The 13918-nt window shown below is 45.4% G+C and overlaps 1 protein-coding gene across 8 annotated transcripts in view; it reads right to left on the bottom strand.

Annotated features, from left to right (window-relative positions):
* The window catches only part of SOX5 (SRY-box transcription factor 5), a 783822-nt gene that overhangs the window by 330638 nt on the left and 439266 nt on the right, over positions 1 to 13918 (bottom strand). For 6 of the 8 annotated variants that reach the window (XM_082238845.1, XM_082238846.1, XM_082238847.1 and 3 more), the window contains one exon: positions 2745 to 2976. In XM_082238845.1, coding sequence (XP_082094971.1) covers positions 2745 to 2975 — 231 coding nt within the window. In that variant the 5' untranslated portion in view covers position 2976. The remainder of the gene's footprint in view (positions 1 to 2744; positions 2977 to 13918) is intronic. The other 2 variants (XM_082238848.1, XM_082238849.1) reach the window with 1 other exon arrangement.

Here is a 13918-nt window from a genome sequence, read left to right as displayed (position 1 = left end):
TGTGTGTGTGTGTGTGTGTGTGTGTGTGTGTGTCTGTCCAGGAACAGTCACTGACATGTATCTTGACTCCCAAAATGTAAGCTAGTAATGTACATACAGTGGTACCTTGGGTTAAGAACTTAATTCATTCCGGAGGTCCGTCCTTAACCTGAAACTATTCTTAACCTGAAGCACTACTTTAGCTAATGCCCCCCCCGCCACTGTGCTGCCGAGCACGATTTCTGTTCCTATCCTGAAGCAAAGTTCTTAACCTGAGGTACTATTTCTGGGTTAGCGGAGTCTGTAACCTGAAGTGCCTGTAACCTGAGGTACCAATGTACAAGGATATTGCATCTAGGTTTTCTCTTTCATTCTGTTTGCTTTTGTGTTTCCTCTCTCATTTTAAGATAAACACACACACACACACACACACACACACACACACCTACCAGGTTATTCTTTGCAAAAGGCACTTCATCCAAGAAATAAAATTATCAACCCTCCATGTTTGCTCTGAAGTGGCAAGCAGTAGGATTTAACCCTTTGCTTTCGATGCAGAAAACAGGGGTGTCAGGGAAAGGAGGAGGACACGTACTGAAAAAATGATGAATTTTCTCTCTCACGTGACAAATTTATTTTGAAAAATAAAATAAGCAACAGAGTTTTCTGCTTTTTGAAAAGCTACAGAAAGATAGCACATCAGTGACCCTGCATGAGTTTGGGATGGCTTGAAAAAGAATAGATGAAAGGGGTTACTACCAGGGGCTATGCATAACCCCCTGGTCCAATTCAGTGCCCAATACCATGCTTTGGCATGGTCCTGATCCAACATGGAATGATCCAGGACTGATTCAACCAGGATCTGGGTCTGAAACTGAATTGGGGGCCTTGCACTGTATTAATTAGGGTTTCGCTGATGTTCTTAGCTATGGCTTTATGGACCTTTTGTTGAATTTATCCTTATATATTGCACTCTGCCTTGCTATATTTTTTTTAATGAAAGAGTGGATTATAAATTTGAAAAAAACAGATGAAATGCAATAAAATAAAATCCTGATTGAACATGGTGCCCATAGCCTAAATGTCAATGGATGGAACCAATGGATTCAACTTACAAGAAAGGAGATTGCAACTAAACACTAGGAAGAACTTCATGACACCCGCAGGATGTTTTGATGGCCAACGACCTGGGTGGCTTTAGAAGAGTAGTAGTTAAATTCATGGAGCATTAGCAGAATGGCTATGTTCTGCCTCTGCTGTCAGCCAGTATCACTGAATACCAGTTGCTGCCAATCATAAGTAGGGAGAGTGTTCTGCTTGCAGGCGTCCCATCGATATCTGGTTGACTACTGTTGAGAATCTGCACCCCAGCATGAAAAGACGTCTGTCCCCATAAGAAACTGCTGTACACCAAATCAGATCATTTGCCCATCTAGCTCACTAATGTTGACACTGACTAGAGGCAGATGTCTGTGGTTTCAGGCAGGGTTCTCTCCCAGCTCTACCTAGAGATGTCACAGACTAAACCAGGGAACCTTCCACATGCAAGGTTGACCAAGCCTTGGTCAACCTGGACACTGCTTCTTTGAAGCTAGAAGTGGAACCAGCAACAGAATGTTGGCTTGTTCGGGATTCCAGCCAGCCAGTCATGCCCTTTCACAGGATACTCCGTTCCAGTCCGCTTCCCCACTCCATTTCCGCCCCCCTCTTGCCCAACAGCCAGCCAGCCAGCACTGCTTACTGAATGACTGTTCTGTCCTTATTGGGATTTTTGTCCCACCTCCCTATAAGGCTGTCACTCTGAAAATCATGTGGAGTTCTGGAAACTATGAGGTTCCTCTGGAAGACCACGGGAAACTCCCCACTTTTGTGTGGATGCTGACATTTTGGCTACAACACGATCCACATTCGGACAATGAGCTTGTTATGAGAAGAGCAAGATTCAGCTGTGCTTCTACATGCTTGCAGAGAAATCTCATGCTAATGCTCAAATTGTGTCCATATCTGGGTGCTCCCAGGTGCCTCTGGCTGGTGTGCTCCTGATTCACACATCACATCTATTTTTGCAGGCATGTCAACCTCAGGATTCCAGCATTGCAGAGGGTTGGACTAGATGACTCTCAGGGTCCCTTCCAACTCTACGATTCTGTGATTCTATGTGGATTGTGAACCTCTTTGTGCCTCCTGTAATTCCCCCTCATCCCTGCGAAGTTACCCTCCAACCACCCCTGTCCCACAAAATACCCTCCCTAAATCCACAGATTCCCTATGCAGTCGGTGTAGCTCTCTTATCTCTACCCTACTAGGAAATCTGAAGATGTAGGGAGGAGGAAGTGTGGGACAGCCAGGAGGAGAATGCAGGAGGGAGAATGAAAGGAGTTCACAATGCACATTAAGCCAAGCTATGGGTGGGTCCTTCATTCCGCAACCCCACTGGGGAGAAGGGAGGTGATTTCTATTTCACTATATCATTTGACTGATCTGAGGATTTCAACAACTGCTTCCCAACTTGCCGAGGACCTCAGGAGAGAGCTGGGGGCTAGAGAGAGTTGGTGCTTTTGGTCCTTGATGAAACAACACTCTGTTGGAAGAAGGGGGCGCCAGGAAGAAAAGTGGTCCGGCTAGGTCAAAGTTTTCCCATTATTGTGATGTGTTCCGTACATGTGATGGCAAAGCCGCGCACCGTACAAAAGGAGAGGTCTTTAGATGCCAAGCTATTGTGGAGGCAAAAGCGAAAGCACAATAGGAGCCTGGAGGAGACCTACCATTGTGTTTTGCTGAGAGGTGGGAGTTCTGTGGCCGCAAGGCTCCTGCGTCAGCAGAGAAACCGGCTGAAATTCCTCAGAATGAGGCTTGTTGGGATAACTCACATGCAAAGGAAGGTGAAAGGCTTGGAGCCCGTCACTCTCCTCTTCTTCCACTTTCTGTCTGCCTGTCACCATGGCTACCTCTCCATCTGTTTCCCCATACGGAGAGGCTGGTCGCTTGGAAGACATCCTACAAGGAACAAAAGAGGGGGAAATAATGAAACCTCCACATAAATCCTTAATGCCGTCATTGTGTGGTGAGGGGCCATTGTAACAGAAATGCCTTTTTTGTGCTGGCGGAGAGCAGGAAACCATCCAAATACCACTGCAAAGCACACACAATCGGGAACAACGGCCAAGCAGGTAGCAGCAGAATAGCGCCTGTTTGTTGTGAGAATAATACGCTAATATAGCACTCTCTTGTATGCTGGGTTCTTAAACACAGTCACAAGGGGAGGGGGAAATTACCTAAGAGCACAACATAATGAAATGCAATTCCACTTTATTTTATTTTTATATAGTCAGAGGGGGACTTGATTCTCTCTCTCTCTCTTAAAAAAACACCACGTTTTGGAAGAGTTTGCAAAAGGCAGAACATCTGTCTGGTGTACATGGCTGTTGACTTGCTCCTCTCCCTCACTCACTCACTCACTCACTCTCTCTCTCACACACCATATTTTCTGCATTGAAGGGGGGGGACCATAATGTTGTGAAGCTCAAACTTTTGTGCTTCTGAAAGTTAGCAGTTGTGTTAGCAGCCATTGTGTGCATCTGTATTTGTGCGTTTAAGCCACCAACTGGAACAGTAAAGGCTGGTCCCCACATGGGTAAGAGTAGAATCAAGTGAGAGTAAGACCAAGTGATGACTTGCTTGTGAGTATCAGCTATCACAGAGGGAGAACTTTCCTATCATTCAGTGTCAACTTTTAGTGCATGAGTCTGAGATGCCCAAAGCGTTGAGTGATCAAATAACAGCCCTCTGGACACCACCCTATTCAAACTCATGTACATAGCCCTTGGGACCAGGATACCTTTTTTTAAAAAGGCACCTCATCCCTTATATACCCAATTGATCACTGTGTTGCACATGAGAGTGCTTCCTGCAGATACCATCCTAGCTAAGGTTTGTTCTGCAGGATGTTGAAATAGAGTCTTTTGTGTGGTGGCCCCTAATACTTTCGGATACACATCAGATGAACACCATTTCTACTGAGTTATCAGCATCTGTTGGATACTTTCCTCTTTCAGCAAGCCTTCCAAGTGGAGAATTTTTTAAAAAACAAACAAACAGATGGCATGTTTTTGGATTTCAAATTGTTTTTATATATGTGGTTCTTTGAATTGCTCTTATGTGTGTAATGGGTTTTTTTGTTTTTTGTTTTTAAAAAATAAAGGTTGTTTTGACTGCTTTTATATATGCACTTGTTTTGCATACGGTATATTAAATAAATAAATATGGTGATGATGTCAGCTTGATCAAGGGTGCTGCTTGTGTCAGCGTAAAGCTGAAACACCACTAACCAATTTGGTAAGAGCGTTATGGCTCCGGACCCTCAGTCCAAAGGGACAATAGGTGACAAGGTATGGTAAAAAGGTTGGATACATGGATTCTGGCTAAACAGAGTAAATGTGAGACCTAAAATTATTTCCTGCTGTCTCACCATTAAGATCCTCAAACATGAATTACAAGGACAATCTAGCTTCAGGACTTTATAGGGCAAAATAAGGGCTGATCCACACTTAATTCAGACCCTCCAAGTGTCCCTATTTTTCAGGGACAGTTTTGAATTTACAGACATCATCCTGATTTCTGATTTGATCCAGGAATGTCCCACTTTTCCTTAGAATGTCCTTATTTCCATTAGAAAGACGTTGGAGGCTATAGAGCTATGACACCTCCAAGCCAAGGAGATAAGTAACTATAGAACCTTTAGAAGACATCTGAAGGCAGCCCTCTGTAGGGAAGTTTTTAATTGTTTAATGTTCTCTTACGTGTCTATATATGTTGGAAGCCACCCAGAGAGGCTGGGGAAACCCAGTGAAATGGGTGGTGTAAAAATAATAAAAGTAGTAGTAGTAGTAACACCCCTATTTTCATCAGTAAAATGTTGGAGGGTATGTAAACTTTTGCCAGACTTTCCCAGTCCATGTCTGAGTGCTCCCCCCCCCCCGCACTGCTTTCCTCAGGAAAACCTGTAAAGCTAAATGGGAACAAATAGCAATTCAGGTTTTCTGTGGATTCCCATTTGCTCCAATTCAGTGGTAAAAAGTAGGTTTTCCAAGGGAAAGTGCTGGAGCAAAAAAGAACGAGCTTGGACATGGACCTAGAAAGCCCAGATCTTTAAGCCCCTTGAAGGGAAATGAGACAGATGGGATAGACAGAGAGACATACGGTATATAGATAGATAGCTAAATGGGCAGACCTGAAGGTTAAAATCCTTGCTGCTTAAAACTGGGCTAAATTAGCTGGTTTAAGTGAAGCAACTTTGGAGCAAGTGGCCTGAAGGATATATATATACACATAATGCATAATGTCCGGGCACCATTTCTTGGGCAAGTAAGAAAAACAAAAGAAAACCCCAGCATTCACAACATTCCAATAACAGCATTGCTGATTTTCCTTTTCACAGCTGGAAAAGGTCCGTTTCAAAAGCCTAGTACCCACTTGAACCACAGAGGGTGTTGCGGGGACAGAAGGGTGCTGTGATCTTGAGAATGTCCATAGAATTTGGCACAGTGAACACGAAATAGCACTCAACTGGGCCAGGCAGCAAGCAGCACCTTTAAACAGCCTTTAATAAGGGCTTATTTGACTCCTAATGACTCCTGATTTGAAAAGCCATTCTCCCCCTCAAAACTGTGAGACTTAATAATAATAAAAAAACCACTTTATGACTGATCCCTTCTCTCAGGAATACTTGAGAAGTTTGGTTTCTGTGAATTTCAATGCAAACTGACTGGATTGGCAGATCAGCACCAAATATCCTTGAGATTTTGCACTTCCCTGAATTTTGTGATACGGTTCTTGGTTCAAAAAGATACCCAGAATGCAAATGTGTATTTTAGCATAAAATATGTTCTAAACTGCATAAGTAGAGGGCCAAAAAGACAAACTTAAATTCAATTTTGTGATAAAATTTGTGTTTAAATATGAATGTTCCTATAGCATTTTTTTAAAAGTACAAAATTGCTAAGGGCTAGAAGCAGACAGATCCATCCATCCCTACCTTTAACTATGGATGCTCATCATCTGTTGCTTAAAACAGGAAGGGGAACTTGTTGCTACCTATCCATTGCTGGACTCCAGCTCCCATCAGTCTAAGTCTGCCTGGCCAATGGTCACAGATGACAGGAGCTGGAGTCCCAACAACACGTGGAAGGGCACAGGATGCCCATCTCTGGTCTACAAGGAGAAAACTGTTTGGATATCTGATAGGTTTGTGGCAAACCTTGTCCTTTCAGGTGGAACAGAGGATAAAAGCATATTCTAGTCATTTTAACATGGTGCCATGAATGTACAATGCATTTTATGGAGTATTTTTTTTAAAAAAATATGTATTTGTAGAAATGCCCCATAACCAGACAGCTATTGCCCAAAGCCCAAACATTTAACAAAATTGAGGGGAAAGCAGAATTCACCATGAATCCAACCAGTTACTTTCTAATTCTCCAATAAATAAAGAGACCTGGCATCTACTCCGAAGTCAAATGCTATCAGCAAATACCTTCAGCAAATACCTTCAACACAATTTATGTTTACGTGAAGAAGCCTATCAATGCTGACACTAGTTTTATTCTTCTGCTATTGTCACACCTTGACGTTTCACCGCTATTCTGCTTAAATAATAGGTTTTTCAACTAATGCTTTAGTGGGAATTCTTCTAGGACCATCACACAGACATCTTAAAGGTAAAGGTAAAGGGACCCCTGACCATTAGGTCCAGTCGCGGACGACTCTGGGGTTGCGACACTCATCTCGCTTTATTGGCCGAGGGAGCCGGCATACAGCTTCCGGGTCATGTGGCCAGCATGACTAAGCCACTTCTGGTGAACCAGAGCAGTGCACGGAAATGCCGTTTTCCTTCCCGCCGGAGCAGCACCTATTTATCTACTTGCACTTTGACATGCTTTCGAACTGCTAGGTTGGCAGGAGCAAGGACCGAGCAACGGGAGCTCACCCCATCATGGGGATTCAAACTGCCGACCTTCTGATCGGCAAGCCCTAGGCTCTGTGGTTTAGACCACAGCGCCACCCACGTCCCATCTTACTATGGGACAAATAGATGTTTCCTCAGAGATTCATGCCTCCAAGGCAACTACATGCATGTGCCTTTCAAGGAGTGGCTATGCACACCCTGTTCTAATGAAACAAAGGAGGGGGAATGGAAAACCAGGGCAGGGATGGAATCGAGTGTTTGGAACCATGAGCAGGAGCCCTCCAAACTGGCAGCGTTTTGTTGCAGTTCTACCTTTACATTAACAAGATAATAATGTGCATAATTTGTAACCCACTAAGCTGAATGCCCCCCCTTCATGGATCACTGCCTTGTTGTGGCGAAGGGGCTAGAATAACTCCAGGAAGCTATGAGCTATGCCGTGCAGGGCCACCCAAGACGGACAGGCCATAGCCAAGAGTTTAGACTAAATGTGATCCACCTGGAGAAGGAACTGGCAAACCACTCCAGTATCTTGCCAAGAAAACTCCATGGACATGAAAAATGGAGAAACTCTGAGAGGAAAGTGAGAGTTTCCAAGGCATGCTCTGGTTCATGGGGTCACGGAGAGTCGAACACGACGAAGACGACTAAACAAGAAAGCTGAACCCAGGTTGGCCACTAGAACTCCAATAAGCCTCAATGCTTTGCCCAGAGGAACACAGGAAGCTTGCCTTATACTGAGTCAAATTCATTGGCCCATGTACCTCAGTGTTGTCTACACTGGCTGGCAGTGGCTCTCCAAAGTTTCAGATGAGGAATCTCCCCCCAGTCCTGCCTGGAGATCCCAGGGATTGAACCTGAGATCTTCAACATGCAAGCATGTTCTACCCCTGAGCGACGCCACTCCTCCTTGCAAAAGCAGGGTGCTGTCAAAGATCTGGTTGACCCACAAAATCTGTTGAGCTGATTTTATATTGTTGGATCACAAGTTGCCCAAGCCTGAAAGATAATGGACACAATATACCTCAAAGCATTCCTCAGAAAGACCCACGAAGGGAAACCGCTAATGTTCTCCCGCTCTTTGCAGTGGAGTGTGCACCACAGTGGATCGTGCCCTTTGCAAATGCTTTCTAACCGATTTTGATAACCTCCCACTGCTTTGACTTGGCTCGTTCAATGAGGGATGATTCCTTCAGAGGCATCTCAACCCAAAGCAGATGCACAAAGCGTCCCACATTCAGAAGGGTGTTGTCATCTTGCGCACAGCCATCTTCAATTCCAACTCAACTGCTTATACCATAAAATTATGAAAGTCTAATCTTGTTACATTCAGCAAAATGCTCCAGAAATACTTCAAGAAATCCACAAAGGCGCTTGAGGTGGGGAGGGGGGGGGGAGAGAGAACTGGCTTAGCCATGTCTTTAAAAGTGACAAACACCGAAGTGTCAGGAGAAAAAGATATGGGGCTATAAATCGTAACTTGTTGGGGAATTAATTAAAGGATTCATCAATCATTACGCGGCTAACACCACATCTATATGTATATACAGCTGAAATCCCATCAGCTGCCACAACCTTACAGCAATCCACAGGTTCACAACTCCCGAAGTCCTTCTCTTCTGACTATTTATAAATGACTTTGTATAATCTAGCATTAAGACCTGTAATTATAAAACAGCATTAAAAACAGGCCTGCATAGTTATGGATAATTACAGTTGGTACACTTTGGAGCAGAAAATTCCCAACAGAAAAAAGAAGGCATTTCCATTCAAACACAGGCTTTGCCTTTTTTGACAGTTCCAAGTCCACAGGATATAACAAGATGCTTTAAACTGCATGTCTCCCCAACCACACACACTTCTTTTTAATGTAACAGACCCCCCCCCACTCTACTTCCCCATAAGAGCAAAGTTGGCTTCTTACTAAGCCCCATGATGCATGGATGGAGTCAATCAGCCAGCTTTGAGTTCAAGGTGAAAACTGGTTGGCTCCAACTTTTCTTTCCTATGATTTAAGCTGGGTCAGTACTCTATTGATACAAAGGTCTTGCCTTCCTTATACATTTTCATAATATTAGAACTCAAGATTCATCCATACAGCAAACCAGTCAAAGGTCCTAGGGTACAAGAACAAAGGTATCTGCCTTATGCCCAGTCTACCTCGTTCAATATTGTCTACACAGAATACCAGCTGTACGAAACCACAGGAGGGGAGAATGTGTGCAGGTCCTCAGATATCTGGTTGGCTGCTGTGGGGACAGGATTCTGGACTAGATGGACCATGGGCCTGATCCACCAGGTTCTTCCTATGTTCTTAACACTGACTTACAGTAGCTTTCTAGGGTTTCAGACAATGTCATCACCAACCCTTCTAAGAAATGCTGGTGATTGAAACTGGGACCTTTCTGCAAGCAAAACAAGCACTCTACCAATGAGATATGTCTTCAATTGATTTGACCAACCTCCTTTAAAGCCCCCTGGCAGCGAGTTCCACAATTCCATTTTGGGACCTTCTGCATGCAAAAGCAGGCGCTCTACTAATGAACCACAGCTGTTCCCTGAGATTCGTCTTAAGGCACATGAAGCCACTGTCTTGCTGGAAGTAAGCAAGTCTGGGACTGGTCAGTGCCTGGATGAGAGACCACGTGTACAGTGTCTGGGGTTCCATCAAGGAAACTATGGAAAGGAGGAGCACATGGGTGGAAAAGACATGCCCTCTGTCTCTACAGTCAGGCACAGGAAGATGATGCATCACTCAATCACTCAACACCAGATGACTTTGAAGACTTAATGAACTTTACTAGCATCTACATAAAGGTAAAGGTAAAGGGACCCCTGACCATTAGGTCCAGTCATGACTGACTCTGGGGTTGCGGCACTCATCTCTCTTTATTGGCCGAGGGAGCCAGCATACAGCTCCCGGACCATGTGGCCAGCATGACTAAGCCGCTTCTGGCGAACCAGAGCAGCACATGGAAACGCCATTTACCTCCCTGTCGGAGCAGTACCTATTTATCTACTTGCACTTTGACATGCTTTCGAACTGCTAGGTTGGCAGGAGCAGGGACCGAGCAACGGGAGCTCACCCCATCACGGGGATTCGAACCGCCAACCTTTTGATCGGCAAGTCCTAGGCTCTGTGGTTTAACCCACAGCGCCACCCGCGTCCCTAGCATTTACATAGGCAATAGCAAAAAACTGAAAGACTTCTGACTGCTTAACCTTGGCGCACTAGCATCAGGAATTACGGCAAGCAGCAATTGCTGGAAAAATTGGCACACAGGATCTGTTCATCCAAGAGTTCTTGCACTCCGTGCCAGGACTTCATAACCTACACAAACCAAAAAGAAAGATGACCAGCACCTTTCTAAACCCTTCTTTAGACTGTGGAAGGCAGGCTAAATTATGGATAGCCATGGTCATCAGTCTCGAAGAGTAATGGCCTATCTGTACATTGCAGACATGAGCTGTACAGAACTGAGTTTGCCCTAAGTCTGGGATATGGGGAAGAAAAACCAATATTACTATAGACCTTAAGACTGCTGCTAAACATTACTGGATAAGCCTCTCAGCAATGGCTTGCTCACTGTTGCTCTTATGGGTTTGTTTTATGTTCATTTTTTTACGTAGCGTTTCCTTATGTTATTTATTTATTAATGTGATTTCTTATTAACCATATTGTCCTGGGGTGGGTTGCAACAACAGAGCGTGCAATAATAAACAGCGATAAAGCCGTTACAGAACAGCGCACATTCAGCAAAAGAGGTAGATCCCTCAAAACAAAATACCTCAACAGTCAAGACCCTGGGGAAAGGGGACTTTGACAAACATCACAAGCTGTATAATGAAGATTCTAGAGACACCTCTGTGGGGATGGAGTTTCACAATTTAGGGACTGCCCCAGAGAAAACTCTAGCTAGGGATCTCACACTTCTGAGGGTGGCAGAACTAGCAAGAGGACCCCTTCAAACGATCTTAACGTCTGAGAAAGTTGGCAGGAATTTTAACAACAACAACAATAGGTGGGGGGAATAGATCAAGGAGTCACAGTGGACCTGAGTCACAGTGGACACTTGAAGCTGAACTAAAATAAAATAAAAATTGAGACATCAGAGCAGCCTCACCTAACCTTGAGTGCCTAGATATTGTTGGGCTACACCTTCCATCATCCCTTGTGTTCCTAGATATTGTTGGGCTACACCTTCTAGGAACCTTGAGTTCCTAGATATTGTTGGGCTACACCTTCCATCCTGCCCACCTAGCAGTTCGAAAGCACCCCTAAGTTCAAGTAGATAAATAGGTACCGCTTTATAGCGGGAAGGTAAACGGCATTTCCGTGTGCTGCGTTGGTGCTGGCTCGCCAGAGCAGCTTCGTCACACTGGCCACGTGACCCAGAAGTGTCTCCGGACAGCACTGGCCCTCGGCCTCTTAAGTGAGATGGGCGCACAACCCTAGAGTCGGACACGACTGGCCCGTATGGGCAGGGGTACCATTACCTTTACCTTTACACCTTCCATCATCCCTTGCCAGCAAGACCAAAGGCCAGGGATGATGGGAGCTGTAGTCCAACAGGACCCACAGCTGGGAAAGGCTCATCTAGAGAACAAGCTTCAGGGAAGTCACTAACTCCCCAATGAAAACTTTCCCCCCCACTCATACACCTCTTCCACTATGTGTTTCTTTACTGAACGAGAAACAACCTTAACTTGTTGATCATAAAATTTTAAAAAATGCCACAAGATGAAATAAATAAAAATGTCTCTCTGCTGTCAATCATCCCGGGAAATAATAATCTGTTAATTATTAGTTTCTATGAACACATCAATCATTCACCATTTTTTATATGCATGCATGCTATTTTTCCTCCCCTTTTTTTCCTTTCATGGGCAAAGGGAAACAATAGATTGGTTAACACATTCCAAGTGAGCAAACTCCGAGCCAACAAGCTCCCTGACAGCAGACACCCTCGACACACCTCTGCGCAACTTAATTTCATGTAAATGCGATCCGGACTCAAGGCTTGGCAAATGAAAAGCAGCATAGACTGTGCTGCGATCTCTTTTGCATATTGGCAAAGGTTGCCAAAACATTGCATGGAAGGCAAGATACGTGCCCAAAGCTCACCAACGTGAAATGGTGAGAAGCTGCTTTAAACTGGAGCATCATGACCAGGACTGTCTACACTGAGTGACAGCAGCTGTCCAGGGTTTCAGAAAAGAGCCCTTCCCAGTCCGGCCTGCCGATGGCAGGGATTGAAACTGGAACCCTGAGCACGCAAAGCAGGTCCTCTGCCACTGAGCCACAGCCTTTGCCAATGTGAAGAGACTGTAATGACCGCTCCCCGCATAAAACAGGGGGCGCCCTTTGCGTGGACACGCGCAGCCCCTGGCCCCTGTGCGGCTCCATCTGCATAGGCTTGGCTTCGCCTTCCCTCAGGTGGGATACCTGGAGGTCTCCGCCTACCTCAGTCAGCTGTCCAATCCCACCTGGGGGAAGCGTTGCCAAGGAGACCAGGCCAGGTAGGGGAGGGACTACCTGCCCACACAACAGAGGGAGGATCTTACCTGGGAATCCTCACTTGGCTCCAGAGCTTCTCCCACCTTACCTACCCACCCTCAGTTAAGTCTTATTTTGCAGGTTAACTTTTCTTCACAGGTATGCGGGCGCTGCTACGTCAAGGTCGCTGTTAAAGGGCTGGAAAGGAATTCCCCTGCATTGGCAGGTTTTGCTTTTCCTGTAGCAAAACGTCACAACTTTGGCGGTATCAGGCCGTGGGAGGAATCCTTTAGTCTATCTTCCTCTTTGCAGTGGTGATACCAGGGTTCCCCGTTAAAGGGGTTTCTGAAGGGAGGCTTTGACCGTACGCCGAGAGGTCGTCATTGCTCTCCCCTGTGGCGGCGGCATAATGGGGGGGCCATCTCTGCTTGAACATATGTTCTCCAGAGCCGGCCCATCCCCCCCACACACACACTGGATAACCCTGGTGTTCCCTAGGTTCCCGGCTAGGGGCTGGGGAGAGATAACGCCCAATGCCTGAGCCAAAGTCTACCCACATCTGAAATATAATAAAGTTGTGGCCAATTTAATCCCATAGCACATTGTCTTGAGTCATTATTCCACATGACGGGGCGGGGCACCCAGGATCTGGGGGACGGACTCCGCCTGTCCACGCAAAAACGTACAGCCTTGAAATCTCACTGGTATATGGGTTGATGGATTGTGTGAAGACCAGATAAGGAAAACTGATCATGAACTAAGCCAGGCAAAAACTTTTCCTCTGTTATCCAGGCAAAACGAGAAATTATACTAGCCCTGGCCAATCCAGAGGCTTTGTTTTGTTTATTAACTGCCCCGGCTGATGCTGAACATTGTCTTTGCACCTCTGGGCTTACCCACACACAACCTTTGCCCCAGACGGTTTAGGCACAGGTCCGCACTTTAAGGCGCCATGTAAAAACACTTATTTGTATTTTAAGGAATTCTGCCCTGGTGCTTTCCCCTGAAAACCCGCTCTTTAATGCTGAATTGGAACGATCGGCAATTCGGATTTTCTGCAGATTGCTAGTTCCTCCGATTTGGCGGTAAATAATGAGTTTTCGCAGGGAAAGTGCCATGTTGTTGTTGTTTTTTAAAAGCACTCGGATTCAACACTTGAAAGTGCTGACCTGTGCCTAGAAACGGGGTACAAAAGGAAGTCTGGATGAGGCTCAATCACAAACAGCTGCATTTGGCCAAGGTGGAAGCCAGGAAAGATACTTATTTTTTTCTTGCAGTATTTCAGCTAAGAGAGTGGGAGTCTGTGATAGAGATGTATGGTTGTTCTGAGTTGGTTAGAGCGAAAACGCCAAGGTTGCAGGTTCGATCCCCATCTGGGACAGCTGCACATTCTGGGGGATTGGACTAGATGATCCTCAGGGTCCCTTCCAAATCTATGGTATTGCCCTGGAAGAAGGTACACTTTTGCTTAAATACAT

The sequence above is a fragment of the Podarcis vaucheri genome (genome assembly GCF_965113315.1).
Source record: "Podarcis vaucheri genome assembly, chromosome: 10".
Taxonomy (NCBI): Eukaryota; Metazoa; Chordata; class Lepidosauria; order Squamata; family Lacertidae; genus Podarcis; species Podarcis vaucheri.
The sequence above is the reverse complement of the archived record's forward strand: the minus strand, read 5'-3'. Positions and strand labels throughout refer to the sequence as shown.